This window comes from Hippocampus zosterae, chromosome 8 (assembly GCF_025434085.1).
Source record: "Hippocampus zosterae strain Florida chromosome 8, ASM2543408v3, whole genome shotgun sequence".
Taxonomy (NCBI): Eukaryota; Metazoa; Chordata; class Actinopteri; order Syngnathiformes; family Syngnathidae; genus Hippocampus; species Hippocampus zosterae.
In genome coordinates this window covers 24,160,568-24,177,250 of record NC_067458.1, presented here as the reverse complement: position 1 = coordinate 24,177,250, position 16,683 = coordinate 24,160,568, and the positions used below count along the sequence as shown (strand labels likewise).

Below are 16,683 nucleotides of genomic sequence, written 5' to 3'. Positions count from 1 at the left end.
CGTAAACATCGACAGCGCCAATCTCTTCTATGGGTCTATTTCGTAACCCAGTGCGTTCGTTAAAGGAAATGAAAAACATTATTTGGAAGGGCCGGGCACTTTTTCGCTTATTAAGAGCGTTCCTTTCCCTTTTGTTGAAGTGTTAGCCGTGGTTGTCCCCCCGGCCCCTGCTGTGAACACCGCAGTTCCTGTCACACTGGCCAGGCCAGCCGGCCGCTTTTGGGAGACAAGTTGGCCAAGGGATGCGTCTGCCGTGATGGCGCTGCAGCTGAGGAACGGTGATGCGGCGTATTATCCGAGCGCACAATACTGCAGGACTTACACCTCGTCCGCTGTCGGCTACAGGGGCAGCGGCCATTATCTGTCCCGTTTGCCAGGTAAGGAGATCGAGGCTTTGCCATGCAGGACCAGCTCACTCCTGCATGTCATCGTCGTTTCTCATGCGTCACGGTGCAGCGAGAATTCAACGAGGCATTAGCAGATTGTTCCGAGAGAAAGATGGACGTTTTCCCGCTTGGTGCTCAATATCAAAGAGTGCATCAAGCACTGATTTTCTTTTTGGATAAACCACAAGACTTTCAATCTCTGTAATTGAAACGCTAACGCAGTTTTTGACTTGTGTCCCTCTTGAGGGTTGTTGGCAGATCAAGTACCTAAGCCGAGTCCACGCAGCTGTGTTTCTTGTGCTCACATGGTGACATGTACTGCACAATACATCAAGGTGTCCGCGTATTACACCCCCGCAGTCACTGCTAATGTTGCCCTTTCTCAGCATTATGCTGCAGCAAAATATTAATAGCGTGTGGATGAAGGACTGCCACTGACTACAGTGCTGGGCAATACTTCAGAAGTAAATGTTATCTGGATAAACACTCTGAATTTTTGGGGTGGACAAATTAACAAACGATCGTTGGCTTTGCACTGTCAAAATAGTCGCTTTGATTGTATAGCACAGTGCAGTACAGTCAATGTTGTGAACATGGATTCGCTGCATATGGTCCTGGATGCAGTTTGTGCTTTTCTTGTTGCCCACTGAAGCAGATGGAAGAAGTGCAGGAGGCATGTGCTTCTCATTGCTCCATAATTGATGTGATAAAATGGTTGGGAAAAAAAAAACCTTTGAGAAAAAGACACTTGGCCTATTTCAAAGATTCTCAGTGGATCACATGAGATTTTCATGCTCCAAGAAAGGAAGAGGTTAGTGTGTCTTGATTTTACTTGAAAAAAAACCGGAGAGGCAAGAGGCTTTGAGTGTAGAAAAAAAAAAGACTTTACAGTCACCACCGTATCAAAGTTTTCCTATGAAAAACATTGCATAGAAGCGAGTTTGACAAAAGGCTCAGTTACCGAATGACAACGCTAATTTTACTCTCTAAAAAGTGGTCAAAGGAACGCACAAAAGTCTGAGCAGACTCGGGATCAGTGAGTCAAGTAAAGCTGACTTTGCATTCTATTTTTGGGATGCCGTCACGATTGCTGTCTAGAATCAGCCACAAACAAAACGCAACTTGCATAAATACGCATGCTAGTTTGATTAAGCTACGTTAACTTTGTCAATGCTGATTGTTGTCAGTTCCAGCTGCTTAAATCCTACACATATGAGTTCTACAACCTGCCTTAAGGTGATTTAGTGTTGTCACCGTACCATCAATTGGACTTTGATACTACACCTGCATACTGTATAGTACCTCAACACCGATACTGAAACAATACGACAGCAAAAATCTTAAAAACAACGACATGAATTGTAAGCACCACTTTCTTATGCATGTGCCATCTTACAGTGATTGACACTAATGGAGAGGCAGGGGTGACTTTTTCTACGTCTGATTGACAAAGGAAGGGATTCGTTTTGGTCATCTGGGTGACTGGCACAACGGATGACTGGAGGGCTTTGGTTACCCCGTTGGATGTTGTCTCCGTTGCAGTGACACTCAATACTATATTTCTGCCAAATCAGTCGTAAGAGAAGCCAAAAAAAAACAAAACACAAAAAAACAAAGGGTGCTTAAAGTAGACCCCTGGTGGATCCCACAACAGGAGGATTCTTCAGGGCTTCCCGGCTTCATTCTTCATTTGCTTTTGGATTTGACAGTAAAACTTAAAGAACTCTTTCTGATTTTATTTTGGCAGTTCTGCCCTGTTACTTTAAAATCTTTTTGTTGCCAGCTAGCCAAGGCGTCAATCATTCTTTGGGTTTTTTTATAGCAAAGGGAGTCAAGTTCTGCAACCAGCACAGAAACTGTTAAAACTATCAACCGACACATCCACAGAGGAGAGACGAACTGTCATGTCGTCAGGGAAGGAGGGAAGATATGGTTACTATTACTATATCCACGGCTTCGGTTTGTAGTCGCGGTGTAAATCGTTATTCTCTATACAAGGGTTCAGAACTGCCATCAATATTCACTGTGCCGACTTGGTTTACGATTGGCTGAATTTATTGTGTACGCTTGTGAGACTGTGCCAAAAGAGCGTCATCCAAACATTTCAATCTTCTGCATTGAAATTGATTGCCATTTTTTTTAAACGCAAACGTGAAGTGTACACTCAATGGTTAAATCAACGTTTTCAGTGTATCGCGCAAATCTTTACAACCGGGTCTGTTTCACTTCAACATTTCCAAGCGGCGGCATGTCAATCATTGCTCGTATTTAAAGACGGATGAAATTATATCTCTTCAGATGTTAAGCCAATAACCCCCCACCCCCAACCCCCCACCCCCCCGTGTGTCCGGCTACAAATTTTTACAATTTTTTTGTAGAAAGTGACAAATTAGGATGTGTCAAAATCAGTGCGCGGATGAGAATCAACGTATTCAAACCACGCATCTGATAACATTTCAGTCGTGGAAAAAAAGTCTCATCTTACAATCGACAGGACTGCGATCATGTTCAACATAGCTTTCTCCTGAGGTCAAGCGTGCCAGGTGACTGCCTGGAGCCCCTCACTGCCCGATTGGAAACACAAACAGCCCAGCGTGTTATTTTGGGTCCATGAAATGCTGCCATCGGGCAAGCAAAAAGATTCTTCCAGATTAAAGCTATGACGCAGCTGTCGGATGATGACTGACTGTGCAATGTACGTCCACGCGCACACAACCCGTCACCTAAACAGCTGATTTCTTAATGATATTTCTTCCATGTTGGACAAACAAAGGAAGCATGAGAGCAATGAAAAGAGGGGCGGGGCTTGGAGCAAATGTTGTCGGCATGGCACGGCTACGCGTATTTGCAATATGCGCGCTCGTGTCAAGTGACTTTTGATAATGTTCCCAGACAATGCGGCTTGATTTTCCGCGCGTAATTACTTCCAACGTAACGCTAAGCTATCATCATTAATCTTCATTCATTCATTCATTCATTCATCTTCCGTACCGCTTGATCCTCACTAGGGTCGCGGGGGGTGCTGGAGCCTATCCCAGCCGTCTTCGGGCAGTAGGCGGGGGACACCCTGAATCGGTTGCCAGCCAATCGCAGGGCACACAGAAACGAACAACCATTCGCACTCACACTCACACCTAGGGACAATTTAGAGTGTTCAATCAGCCTGCCACGCATGTTTTTGGAATGTGGGAGGAAACCGGAGCACCCGGAGAAAACCCACGCAAGCCCGGGGAGAACATGCAAACTCCACACAGGGAGGCCGGAGCTGGAATCGAACCCGGTACCTCTGCACTGTGAAGCCCACGTGCTAACCACTGGACTACCGGGCCGCCCTCATCATTAATCGCCGTGCGAATAAGATGACATCATAAAGCAACGGTGATTTGAAAACAAGAGGCTCGAAGAAGTGGAGTCCATTTTGTCTCAATCTCTTCATGTTTTTGGCTGGTCGGTCGCACCACTGCGCTCCTACCGGGTATGCACAATCGATTACTCCTGCCAAGCGGCAAAGCACGTTTGATTGTCGAGTTCAGCGCTGCGGGAAAAATTCCTGGGAACGGCAGTCAACGGTGTCAATCTGGACAGAAGCCATTTCCTCGGCATCCAAAAAAATTGACAGAGTGCATGTTCCTCTCCTCAGGTCCGGAGAGCATGCTGAAGCCCGCTCTCAGCATCTTCGGCCACGCCCAGCGGCCTTTTCAACACATGGACTCCCTGCGCCAGCTGGGACCTCCACCGATGGTGCCTACGCAGCCTCTCGGCCCGCCGCCGGTCATCCCTACCGCGGCGATCGGACGGCCAACCGTGGTTGGCGCCCAGACTCTAGTGCCACCTCCCATGGCTGCTGCTCACACAATGAGACCTCCTCCCATTGCCCCCGTCCATAGTTTAGGTCCGCCGCCATTGGTTCCGGCTCGGCCTCTCGGGCCGCCTCCTTTGACGCACACCTTGGGACCGCCATCTCTGGACCCCTCACAAGCAATGGTGCCTCCATCTTTAGAGCTCACACAACCGCTGGGGCCTCCCCCTTTGAACCACGCACATGCGTTGGTTCCCCCCGTGCCTACCGGAGTCAACGGATTCCCCCTGCCACCCAGCCCCTTGTCCTCCCCGCTAATCCCGAGCCCAGAAGTCTCACAACTGCCCCTAAGACCCGGACCTCCCCTCATCTCATCCCCAGTGTCCGCTCTTCTACCGGGTCCTCTTCCGGGTCAGGCAGCCCCAGTCGGCGAACAGCCCAAGGAAGAGGGCTCTCCTCTGGGTAGGGAAGAGCAGGAGGACGCACCCGCTCTGGAAGAACTTTGCAAACCTTTGTACTGTAAACTCTGCAACGTTACCGTCAACTCGGCTCAGCAAGCACAGGCTCACTACCAGGTGAGCAGGCGCAAGCGCACACATTACATACACCGTGCGTGGATGCTCCACCGACGACATACTCTTGTCTCTCCAGGGGAAGAACCACGGTAAAAAGTTGCGGAATTTTCGAGCTGGCAGTCAGCAGCCACCAGCCATCAGGATCCCCGAAGTCCTGGAGGCAGCCGGACAGACAAACCTCATCTCAGGATCCAGTGACACTGATGCTACGAGGCAGGTAAGGCACCAAGCTACTGAGTGAGCCATTTTTAATGGAGGAGGGTTGACGAGAGATGACGCCCCCGCCGCTGATGTAGACAATCTGCCAACAGAAGTCACATTTCTCTCGAGCGGGGGTAAGTAAGAACGCTGTTGGGCAGTCTGTGTGCTTTCTTTGGGTATTGGCTCACGGCAACAACAAAACTGCTTGAGGGTCGGGCGGGAGGGGGGCGGGGGGGACAGTCCAGCTAGCCGTAGCAATGCTATACATGAAGCTAACGCGGCGCCAACGTGTTGAGAAGGCCAACTTCAAAATATAATATTCTCAAATACAGGCATCCACAGACATAAGTGCCGTGGCATGCTTTTATTTTGAAGTTGTTCCTGACCTGGCGGCGTTTGCGATTGACTTGGCTTGTGCTCCTTACTGGAAGTTGGAGCCTAGTTTAGGTTGAAGTTGCCATCACAACGTCATCTTGAAACCTTGTTCAAGTGCTAATTAATGACGCTCAAAAAAATAAACACGCTGACGTTCTAGAATGCGATGCCCGCTCCCAGCGTTAGCAACCGGTGGATAGCAGCAAGCCGCTCAAGCTAGTTTCACTTTAAATAAATAAACGAAGCTCGTTATTAAAACCAAGAGCTGGTTCATGAAGTGAAAAGTTGTATTTTCTCTATAATTGATCTTTAACCAAGCAAAAAACATACATTTTAAAAAATGTTAGCCAAATACATAGCTGCAAGCCTCATAGACATTTATTAGCTTGTGATGGTGTAATCAATTGCGCAAATTATTGTAAAGTGTCCTTGGGTGTCTTGAAAGGCACTTATAAATAAAATGTATTATTATTATTATTATTATAAATTCCCCCCCACCCCTACAAATATCTTGCTTGTGCTTGTTTAGCCGTTTGCATTTAAGATAAGATATCCTTTATTCGTCCCACATGAGGAAATTTACAGCCTCCAGCAGCAAGAATGTATGTAGAAAGGAGAAGAAAAAAAAACAACAAACATCTTTCAATTAAATACAATATGAACACAAATGGCTAAAAATTATTATTATTATTATGATTGTTATTTTCTATTTTCTATTTAACCCCTCTGACAATACAACACCGCACTGTTTTGTCCTGTGCCTGCAGGCGTTCTACAAGGGGCCCACCCGGGTCATTTTGGCCACAGAGAATGACTATTGTAAGCTGTGCGACGCCTCCTTCAGCTCCCTCTTAGTTGCACAGGCGCACTACCAGGGCAAGAACCACGCAAAGAAACTCCGCCTGGCCGAGGCCCAGCAGAACACCGGTAACGTGTAAGCATCACCAAGTTAAGCATTTTTTGGCCATGTCACACCACATAGCGTTTTTTTTTTTCCCATGTTCAAGTGATTGTTATGCAGGATCTTCCATTTCAGGGACTGTAGTCGCGAAGTAAGCCCAAAAAGGACCTGGAAGGATGGCAACGAGTACAGACTGGTGAAAAATCGCCGTAGCCCACAGCTTCCTACCTCCATGCAAGGTAAAAGCTCATCTGTTCCTCTTGTATGGGTTTAACACAAGCACGCAACATTGATTGACAAAAAGAATGAAAATTAACTCCAAAGAATTTTAAAGGCGGACGCCAAGGTCAATCTTTGTCAGATCTGGATGTCGAATATGAATACTTCATGGGAGGACAATACCGTTGAAAATAAATTGTGAAAAGAAAAAAAAAAAAAAGCTCAACTACACGTTGACAAGCCACAACAAAGCTTCTGGGAGAATGGGCAGACCAGACAAAACTTTTTGGCAAAGCACAGCAGCTCTCTGTTCACGGATGAAGCCTTCTAAAAATAGAACACTGTCTCCTCCCCCCCCCCCCACCCCCCCCCCCCCCCCCCGCTCCCCCAATCTGGAACAAGGCGTCTTGAATCTGTGCGGGGTCAATCAAAACTTCCAAGACTCTGATGGTAAGCTTGTCAGAAAGCTTTGTCCAGGTCAAAGGTCACGGGTCAATAGCAGAATGACCCAAAGCACACAAGGAAAAAACATTGAAGAATGACCAAGAGCAAAGCACTGAAACTATTACAAAGAGCCCAGATCTAAACCCTACTGAACACCAGCGGAAGGATTTGAAAGGAGCAAAGCCTCCTTCAAAGCCGGCGACTGATTTCTTCGCTTTGTCTCCAGGGCCGTACTACAACCCCAGACCGAGGCAGCGGATCCCCCGAGACTTAGCCATGTGCGTGACCCCCAGCGGACAGTTCTACTGCTCCATGTGCAACTGCGGCGCCGAACAAGAAACGGACTTCCGACAGCATTTGGAAAGCAAGCAACACAAAGCTAAAGTGTCCGAGTGGAGGTACCGCAACGAGATGGAGAACTTGGGCTACAGCTAAGAGGACGGCGGGGGAGGGAGGGGGTTGGGGGGGGGGGGAGACAACGAGGAAAAACACAGCAACAGTGTGACACCAAAGTGGTAGACAGAAAATATTTGTTGTGGGCATTTTACTGAGGGATTTGTGTCAAAATGGACACTTTTAAAATCCCCATAAGACCAAAAAAAATTTGCAATTGACCTTGGTTTTTGTCTAACTCAGGATGCGGAAGAATCGAAAGACGTCACGTAGCTTCAGCGCACCGGATGTTAACGCGATTGGTTAGATTAACCAAGAAAAAAAAAAAATATATCGTCTGATGTAGCCTCGGAACGGGATCAAATCCAAAGCACAACCGAGATCGCGTGGCGGGAAGGCGGCACTTGACGTGTGATGTGTGAATTTGTTGACCTTTGCTGACCTTGAGCGGTCCTTTGATTCAGGCTTCACCCGAGCTGGCCTTGTTTGTGCCTTCAGCCGTAAGGTAAAAGGAAATATGACACAGAAGCTTTGAACAAGCGCCCTGGTAATGTATTTAAGATTAGCGATGAGTTTTCTGTATTCTTGCGCAATGCTTTCTATATGAAATCATGTTCAAATCGCTGATTAAATTGCGTTAGGTCTGTTGTGTGTATATAAAAGGAAGTAGGTACACTGAAAAGGCGGTGTGGTCAATTTACTCCATTTTTATTTCATCAGGTGGTTACGTAAAATACGATGATCTGGATCCAGAAGTGTTTTTTTTAAGTAAATGTATCGTCTGCTTAAAAAAAAAAATGGTGAGGGTTGAATGATTTTAGTTCAGGCAACCGCTTGAGGCAATAAAATGGAGTAAATTCGACAAAACCTTTTTTGTTGTTTTTTTTTTCAAATATACGGTGTACATATGTGTAATATTGGGATCATGGTAATGTCAACTCGTACAACTGTAAATATTTATAATCTTTTGTCGACTCATCGGTACAGTCAACCAACGTTCAAAGCCCGGCAGACTCATTTTTCGTGACGCTGAAAAAATTGCTCTGTTGAATTTACTCCATTTTATTTGATCAGGTGATTGCATGCATCAAATATAATTATTTGGATCCATATATATATTTTTTTTAAGTTGATGTATGGTCTATGTAAATTCACAATTTTTTTCAGTGTGGAGCGTTTTTTTGTTTGTTTTTTTTTTACATCAGAAGAAAGTGGCAAAATACTGAAATTGTTCAAAAAGGAAATGAGTCGTCATATATTTGATATTTTGGCAACAAAGTTAAAGCAGTATGATATTCTGAACATTATATCGAATCGGTGCCGTCGATATGTGATTAAAAAAATCTTTCTTGTATAATTTGCAGTGAAAATACTGCACACCAATTCACCAAATCCAAATTCAGTTTCAGTCTGGAAGCCGAGTTCATCACTTAGACCTTCGTTTTTGAGGTAGTTTGGCAAAAAAAAAAAAAAAAAAAAGTTCTGAACGTTGTAGGACGATCATATTTGACGAGCGAGTCATGGATAGTACCTGCACATCGGCTGGAGCTGACGGTCTCCTCCATTTTAACGAGCATGATGTCGATGACAATCCCGGACGCACTCTTGCTTGTGTCCCTTGTTCCAGGCTTTGAGTTTACAATGCGTTGAGCAGTAAAGAACCTTGTGGCAGCGAGTACACTCGGACAGCGTCACGGCGGCGGACAGGCCGCAATGGTAGCAGAACCGAAGTTGTTTCCTGGAAAAAAAAAAAAAGATTTAAAGTTAGAGAGACGTGTCTCATGATAGCTTCGATGAAGGGGAGAGTTCATAAAAAGCGGCTGTGTGCGCTACCTTTCTACGGGGGGGTTTGGGCCAGAAGAACTCCCGTCTTCACCTAAGGAGGGGGGGGGGCACGTGGGCTCTTGAATCGCGGCGTTTTTAAACGGAGACTCAACATTACGCAAGAAAATCTTAAAACACTTACGATTCCGCAAAAGCTGCTCTTCCCACTCTTTCTGTCTCTCGACAGCCTTGGAGCGAAGCAGATCTCCCATGAGGCCCAGGAGGTGGCGCCGCGATTTGAACGTTTCTCTCTCCTCTATGTTGAGCGTGTTGAAGGGGGTGTTGGCGATACGCGAGTCCTACGTGGCAGTAGTACACGCGAGTTGTAAAATATTACAGCAAAATGTAAACCTCCAAATTATGATCTCTACGGGGGGCCCAAAAACGTGGTCAAAAGCACCGTCGGCCATTTTGAAATGACACGAATTGGTCAGAATATATTTCCAACAGGCGGCCCGGTAGTCCAGTGGTTAGCACGTGGGCTTCACAGTGCAGAGGTACCGGGTTCGATTCCAGCTCCGGCCTCCCTGTGTGGAGTTTGCATGTTCTCCCCGGGCCTGCGTGGGTTTTCTCCGGGTGCTCCGGTTTCCTCCCACATTCCAAAAACATGCGTGGCTGATTGAACACTCTAAATTGTCCCTAGGTGTGAGTGTGAGTGCGAATGGTTGTTCGTCTCTGTGTGCCCTGCGATTGGCTGGCAACCGATTCAGGGTGTCCCCCGCCTACTGCCCAGAGACGGCTGGGATGGGCTCCAGCACCCCCCGCGACCCTAGTGAGGATCAAGCGGTACGGAAGATGAATGAATGAATATTTCCAACAGTCTTTTGTCAGATTTGTTTTGGCCATTTCAACATAAATTCCGCACGGCATTCAGACTCAGGATTACTGAATACAAATTCAAAAGAGACACAATTGAAATATGTATCTCCTTTTTTTTTTTTAACCGATGTGAATCACTCAGATTGAATAAACAAAGCCAGAGCGAAGGCTTCAGGTGACGTCAGCCTTTTTTTTTTCGTCCGCTAATCGATTGCGAGCAATTCAATTCGAGTACATTACAAGGCCGCGACTGTTAGGCATGATTGAAAATAAATTTTCAAGGCAGACTTCGAAAAAAGTGCTTTTGATGAGGAAGTGTGTCCAAGGTTTGCACAAATATTGACCCGACAGAGCACTCCTAATTAGCAGGATCGTCACGTTTTTCCCGTTAAGCGTTTTGAATGCCGTCTTACAAGGTTGAAGGAGAAGTGCGCGTAATCAACCGCGGTCCCTTTCAGGTCACCAATGTGAACCGGCATCAACATGTCGGCGCCGGCCTTGATCAACATGTCCAGCTGCATCACACATAAAAAAAAAAAAAAAAAGAAGAAGTCATGTACATTTTCAAGCAAAACAAAGACGTCCGCTCATTTTTTTTTTGGTACACCGGCTGTATCTTAAATGCCTTTTTTTTTTTTGAAATGAGTGCGCAGGTCAATAAACGCCGTACCAGTTTGACTCTTTTGCTATCCAGGTCGTAGCTGAAGTTACTGAGGGCACAAAGGGCATTGCCCACTCCGAGACCCAGCGGAATGTTGGGATCTGCGCCGCCTTTTAACAGCACATCCACCGCCTGCATGGGGGGGTGAGGTTCAGATGAATCAATCATTTCATTTATTCCTGCATGAATTATATTATTTCCACAGCCCCTTTGTTTATTCATATATGGGATTTTTGCAGGACAATGTCCCCTCCCACCCCCACCACGTTTTTCATGGAAAAGGTATTTGGACTGTTTATCAGTGTTTGTTGAAGGGGGGGGGCGGTTGTAAATAATAATATAACTAAATCATCTCCTCCCCAAATAAAAGCCCCCTTTTTTTTAACCCGTGTGTGCTTCAAATTAAAAAGGCCTTAAGTTACGCATTTTACAATTTTTGTAATGATGTATTTTGTGTTATAAAAACTTTTTTTTTCAAACACTCAAAATGTTCAGAGGCATCTGTGCTATCCATACATATAGTTTTATTAGTTCTTTGGGATTTTTTATTCTTTATTTTTTGCAAAAGGGGAAGAAAAAATTGTGTCTCCCTACTAACAATCCTGACCGAACGTGTTCATGTAAAATGCATTGGTTTGAAGCCTCCTGCAAAAAGGCAAACTCGTTTGCGATCCTCTGACGCCACCTAAAGTTGCAAAATTGGAATAATCTCAACTCAACAATGTGGCATGCTTGCGTCTGTCCAAGCGATTGACCTTAAAATCGCGTGAAATGCATGTATACACATTAGGCTTACGATGCATTCAAAAATATGAATTATAATGGGTCTCTATGGTGCAAAATATGTAAATTGTGAAGATTAAGGTATCAAAACGTTTTTTTATTATTGCTGCAATGGCTGAGAATTATCAGCCGGTGACGTCATGAAATTTAGGCCATTTTAGAACCCTCTCTCGTGTTTTTCTGAATGCCTTTGCCTTTGATTCAACGAAATCATTTTATATTTATTGCAAGCGGTACACAACAAGGGTTAAATCCTGAAAAAAAAAAAGGTTTAATTTGCGAGCACCTATTAGAGGGCGCGTGTCAAGGCAGTTACCAGGTCATTGCCGCTTGATATGGCCAAGGAGAGAGGCGAGTGTCCACTCCAGAGGAGATCCGTTCTGGCTCTGTGGGAGAGCAACAGCGCCACCGCCTTGCTGGCATTCTGGATCAAAACAAGCACACAAGTTGATCGTCCGTTGGTTGATTATAACCCCCCCCCTCCACCCTCCCTTCCGTATATTACGATATTTGCATTCCAAATCTGCGGGTGCCTCACCGAGTGGTCAGTTTCTCTCTGGCAGATCATGTGCAGAGCCGTTCGGCCTCCTTCTTCGGGAGTCGGCGTCAGATGGCTCTTGCGCGATTTTCTTATCGTTATGGAAACCTGCAAAAAACAGAAGCGGTTCACGATCACGGGCAAACGAAATACGGGGGCAGAGCGGTAGCATACTACAAGCCTTATCTAGTTCATAGATCTCATTCTGGTCGGACGCCCGCGCGTCGGGGTCCGATAAAGCATGCAGCAGCAGTTCGATGATTTTGGGACTTTCCGGACCGGGCAAGGCCGCGGCCACGTGCAGCGGATAAAGGCCTTTCCTCTACAACCACAAGATTGCGTGCGTTACAGTGACGGGAGGACCGTTTTTGGAGTTTTTCCCTCAATGAACCTTCGACATGAAATGATGCAAAAAAACATTCAAAGTCAAGACGATCCCCGGGCAATGCTATATATACCTCGAGCGAGAGAGAAATCCCGGTCTGAGCTCCGCTCAGTAAAAGTCTCCTGACAGTTTCAGTGTCTCCTGCCATAATGGCCACAAAGAGGACAGGCAGGGGGACTTTGCATTTATTGGGGTCCGCGCCGCGATCCAACAGCAGATTGAGTGTGGATAAACGAAAACGGTGCCTGGTCACACCAGCAAAAAACATTGGGGATTGACTTTGGTGCAGAATCATGGTGGGGGGTGGCGGTGGGGGGCTCACGTGTATTTTTTTGCCGCCATTTTGCGAACCGTCTCCTGAGTGTCGGAATGCTGAGGAAAGCCGGTGCGACTCAGGGCTTCGGCCGCGCCTTGCAGGAGCTCCTCCGACACTTCCATTTTGTAGCTGTACATGGAGCAGGAAGAAGAAAAGGATTGCGCCCCCGGGATCAGTTCGCTGTCCGTCTGCGAACATAGAAGAGAGAGTTTCAAGAGCTGAAATCGGACTCTTTCAAAAAAAAAAAGGGGAAGGCGGCGGCGGAATTTCCAGAAATGTGTGGCGCCACGCTGCCGTTTGAATTGCGGTCGTAGAATGAGAGCACAATCGTCACCTGAACCGAAGCGTCTGAAAGCTGCGGCAAGTTGCTCCGGTTCGCGCTGTCGCGATGCTCCGCGGGGGTCAACCTCTCCACAGTGGGTTGCTCCTTTACGATATCCTGTGGGAAAGTTATGACGCCGCGTTATGGTGGCACGTATAGAAAATATCAATGCAGCTTTAGAAAGCTCCCAAAAAGCAGTTTGTTTTGATGACAGCTTTTTTTTTTTTTAGTTTGGGAACTTAGCACCTCGCTAATTAAGCACCTCGCTAATTAGTCTCTTATTATTCACGTGAGGAAGGCTATAAAAGTCTTCTGATGAAAAAGAATGTGGACCATCTGTCGTCTTTGGGCTGCAACTTCGTGCATGTGAACGTTTTTTGGCAGCCCGCTCACGATTATTCTTTTGTTTTAAACGTTATCGTGCTGGGAGCCGCACACACACACACACACATAGCCAGACACAATTGATAGACATGATCACATTCTAATTTTTGTTAAGCAAGACGTACCATCTCATATATTTAATTTGTTTTCAGTTTGTAAAAATGATGATTATGTGTTGCTGGTGTTTTGTTTTGTTTTTTTCTGGGGGGGGGGGGCCAACATTGGTCAAAATGTGTTCCTTCCCTAAAAAAAAGTTCTGCAAGAGTAGGTCAAGGAGCTGCACAAAGCTCTTTATTAAGTCCCCATCATTTTTACCTTATGGCACTCAATGATAGGATCTTTTCAATTTGGGGACGGACTATTTTTTTTATTCATTCATTCATCTTCCGTACCGCTTGATCCTCACTAGGGTCGCGGGGGGTGCTGGAGCCCATCCCAGCCGTCTCCGGGCAGTAGGCGGGGGACACCCTGAATCGGTTGCCAGCCAATCGCAGAGCACACATAGACGAACAACCATCCACGCACACACTCACACCTAGGGACAATTTTAGAGTGTTCAATCAGCCTGCCACGCATGTTTTTGCAATGTGGGAGGAAACCGGAGCACCCGGAGAAAACCCACGCAGGCCCGGGGAGAACATGCTATTTTTTTTAATTTGTGAAAAAAAAAAATTTGGAACGCGGAGGTTTCTGCCCGACAGCGGCGAAATCCACTTCCTAGAGTCCAATCTTACCTGCGTCGGGGCCGTAGGGGCACAATACGTGTACAGACACTGCACGGGATAGTAGAGGACATGACACACCGACAACGACGACATGCCCTCGAAATTGCGCTTGTCAATAGCAGCCCCCATATCCAACAACAGGTGAATGACATCATTATGGCAGTTGATCTGAGAATCACAACAAAATAAAGCGGCGAGCAGCAAAGCAGAAACCAAATGAACCCAACAAACCCAGCGCAAGGATAGCGTGAGAGATGAGATGAGAACCCATTTTACCGTGGCAGCAATCAAGGCGGTGTGTCCCCGCGAATCGGCGACGTCGGGGTGAACGACGCCAGCCAAGAGAATCTGCAAAACGGCTTCTCGTTCTCCGATGGAAGCCTGGTGGATCAGAAGCTCCGAGGCGATTTCCAAAGGTCCTTTTGGACCAAAACCATCCCTTTGATATGAAAGAACCTTTGCAATATCCCAATCCAATGTTTCGCCCTGGCGCCTGAGAGAAACACAAAAAGAAAAAAAATGACTGCTTTTGTGCTGGACCTTTCGTGAATTTTTGCACCTTTGAAGTTGGACCCAACCTGTGCTTGTGAATATGAGCCAACATTTTGCCCGGTAAGGGCAGAGTGGCGAGTGGGTCTCGTTTGTAGCCCTCATACGGGGAAGAATCGGCTTCCCACAGCTGGCCGAAGAAACGTTGATCAAAGTCTCTTCTGACGTGCGGGGGCAACGGCAGGTGGTCGCCATCGGTGGAATAATTCTCAATGCCGGCGGGGAGGATGGTGTTGTCATCATAGAGCAGCAACTCGTCATCTGCGTCTATCTAAAACAAGAACGTCGATTTACAAAAGCCAGAATCTCAATCAATTGTTATGAACGGACATATTTATATTAATAGTTAGTCATCAAAATACTTCACCACTGAAACTGTCCTGGCAAGTCCTTCCGAGGGAACCGTTTGAGGAGTCTCCTAAGGAGCAAAGAATGGACATTGTTACGTTGTGCCCGAAGCGATAGAATGATCGCTCCGTGCACAACAAAATAAGGAAGTGGATCCCCGAAATAGCAGACACAAAAAGATTTTGTCAGATAACAAAAAGAGTCTTTAATAACGAACACAAAATAACCCGACAGGGAGAATAATAACAAAAAGCGCTGGTCAAAATAGGGACCAGGGATAAAATAAAAGGACAACTGAAAACGCTTGTGGAAAAGGGTAGCAAGGAGGGTTAGATTAGACAATGAATATAAATTTCACTCGCAAGAGGAACAACGACGCGTAAATACAGCAACAAGGCTAAGAGGCAATGAATAAATGCAAGTAGGAATTGGGCGAGAGAAATTTTGGCACGGCGTGGAGATTCTCCGGCAGTGAGTAGACTGCCAGAGCCTCCAGATAAAGGCTGAGCAATTACTCCTTAATGGGTGACAGGTGTGTAAAAGGCGGGAAGAAAGCCCGCCCCCTGCTGGCAACCCCGGGACGTGACAGACATGTACACTTCAAAGTATTCAACTCATGATTTCATTGTGTAACTCTCGTAAAATTATGGTCTATTTTATGACCATTGAAAGAATGCGGAGAAGCGGTTTGGTTAATTATTGCGATGACTGTAATGACTTACCTGACTTTGAGAAGTGGAGGTGCCATCTTGCTCCAAGAAGAAATCATATTCAGTAAAGTTTTTGAGGCTGAAGCTGCCTGGCACAGAGTTACACAGTTGGATCAGATGCTTCCCGTGCCACAGGCCGACATCTTGACGTCCGGTTGGCTCGCTCATCACACCGGGACCAAACCTCTGGTCAGCATGGTACAAACCCTGAAACGGAGCGCCGGATTTTGTTTGGCATTCCTTTACCATCACTTTTAAAAGTCATTCTTACCATGAATATGGCTCCATCGGGGAAAATGTGTTTTCCGTATCCTTCTCTCCAGTTCAGGTAGAATTTGCCGACGAATTTGTTGCCGTTTGGCCAGGAGTACATTCCATCACCGTGCCTGTAGTCTTTGTAGAAAGAGCCTTCGTAGAACTGCACACAACATTGGCGAAACATTTTGTGGAGGAGATGTGATATCAACAACTTGGCAAATGGGCAAGAAAGCGTGATAGCGGTCTTTCAAGGTGACTGTAGAGCCAATTTAATTTGGGCGCCTTTGACAAACCGGAGTATTTCATTTCCTCCTTACCTCTCCACTGCTCCAGGTGTACCTTCCCTGTCCTTGTTTGAGGCCATCAACAAACTCTCCCTCATATTTTGACCCGTCGAGAAACTCCTGAACACCAAATCCGTGTAGTCTCTCCTCGTTTATGCTTCTGCTCGGACTCCCTGCCGGCGGTTGTGGCGAACTCCCGGCTGCCCCGACACATTGCCGGTTTGACATTTAAATGAAGCGCCAATGGGGATTTGTTCGCATACTTACCGGGGCAAAATTAAATCCCAACATTGTCCTTTCTAATATATTGTACTTGAGAACAATGACGTGTGTGGTGGCAGTAATTAGAACCTCTTATAATGTGCGAAGGAATGATGTAATGTTCACATGACACTGATTAAAAATGATCGCGCATCACATTACGTCATCACACAGCGCCCCCACCAATTTACGTAGCCTCTTGAAAAATTACAATACAACTTTA

General features: G+C 46.3%; 1 protein-coding gene and 1 pseudogene across 1 annotated transcript; one reads left to right on the top strand and one right to left on the bottom strand.

The window, feature by feature from the left end:
• Window positions 1-212: 212 nt before the first annotated feature.
• zmat3 (zinc finger, matrin-type 3) lies at window positions 213-8,177 on the top strand. The gene is made up of 6 exons (XM_052074265.1): window positions 213-377; window positions 4,027-4,760; window positions 4,837-4,977; window positions 6,104-6,270; window positions 6,373-6,476; window positions 7,127-8,177. Exons 1-6 carry the CDS (start codon window positions 257-259, stop codon window positions 7,333-7,335), a joined length of 1,476 nt encoding a protein of 491 aa, XP_051930225.1. The 5' UTR covers window positions 213-256; the 3' UTR covers window positions 7,336-8,177.
• A 555-nt stretch (window positions 8,178-8,732) lies between these two features.
• LOC127606237 (ankyrin repeat and MYND domain-containing protein 1-like) lies at window positions 8,733-16,455 on the bottom strand (annotated as a pseudogene).
• Window positions 16,456-16,683: the final 228 nt, after the last annotated feature.

What these genes read in the sequence shown, in the direction of transcription:
- zmat3 (XM_052074265.1), top strand. Translation starts at nt 257, where the DNA reads ATGGCGCTGCAGCTGAGGAACGGTGATGCGGCGTATTATCCGAGCGCA. An exon ending in ACACTGATGCTACGAGGCAG is followed by an intron (nt 4,978 to 6,103) that starts GTAAGGCACCAA and finishes CTGTGCCTGCAG; the next exon opens with GCGTTCTACAAGGGGCCCAC. An exon ending in GCTTCCTACCTCCATGCAAG is followed by an intron (nt 6,477 to 7,126) that starts GTAAAAGCTCAT and finishes CTTTGTCTCCAG; the next exon opens with GGCCGTACTACAACCCCAGA.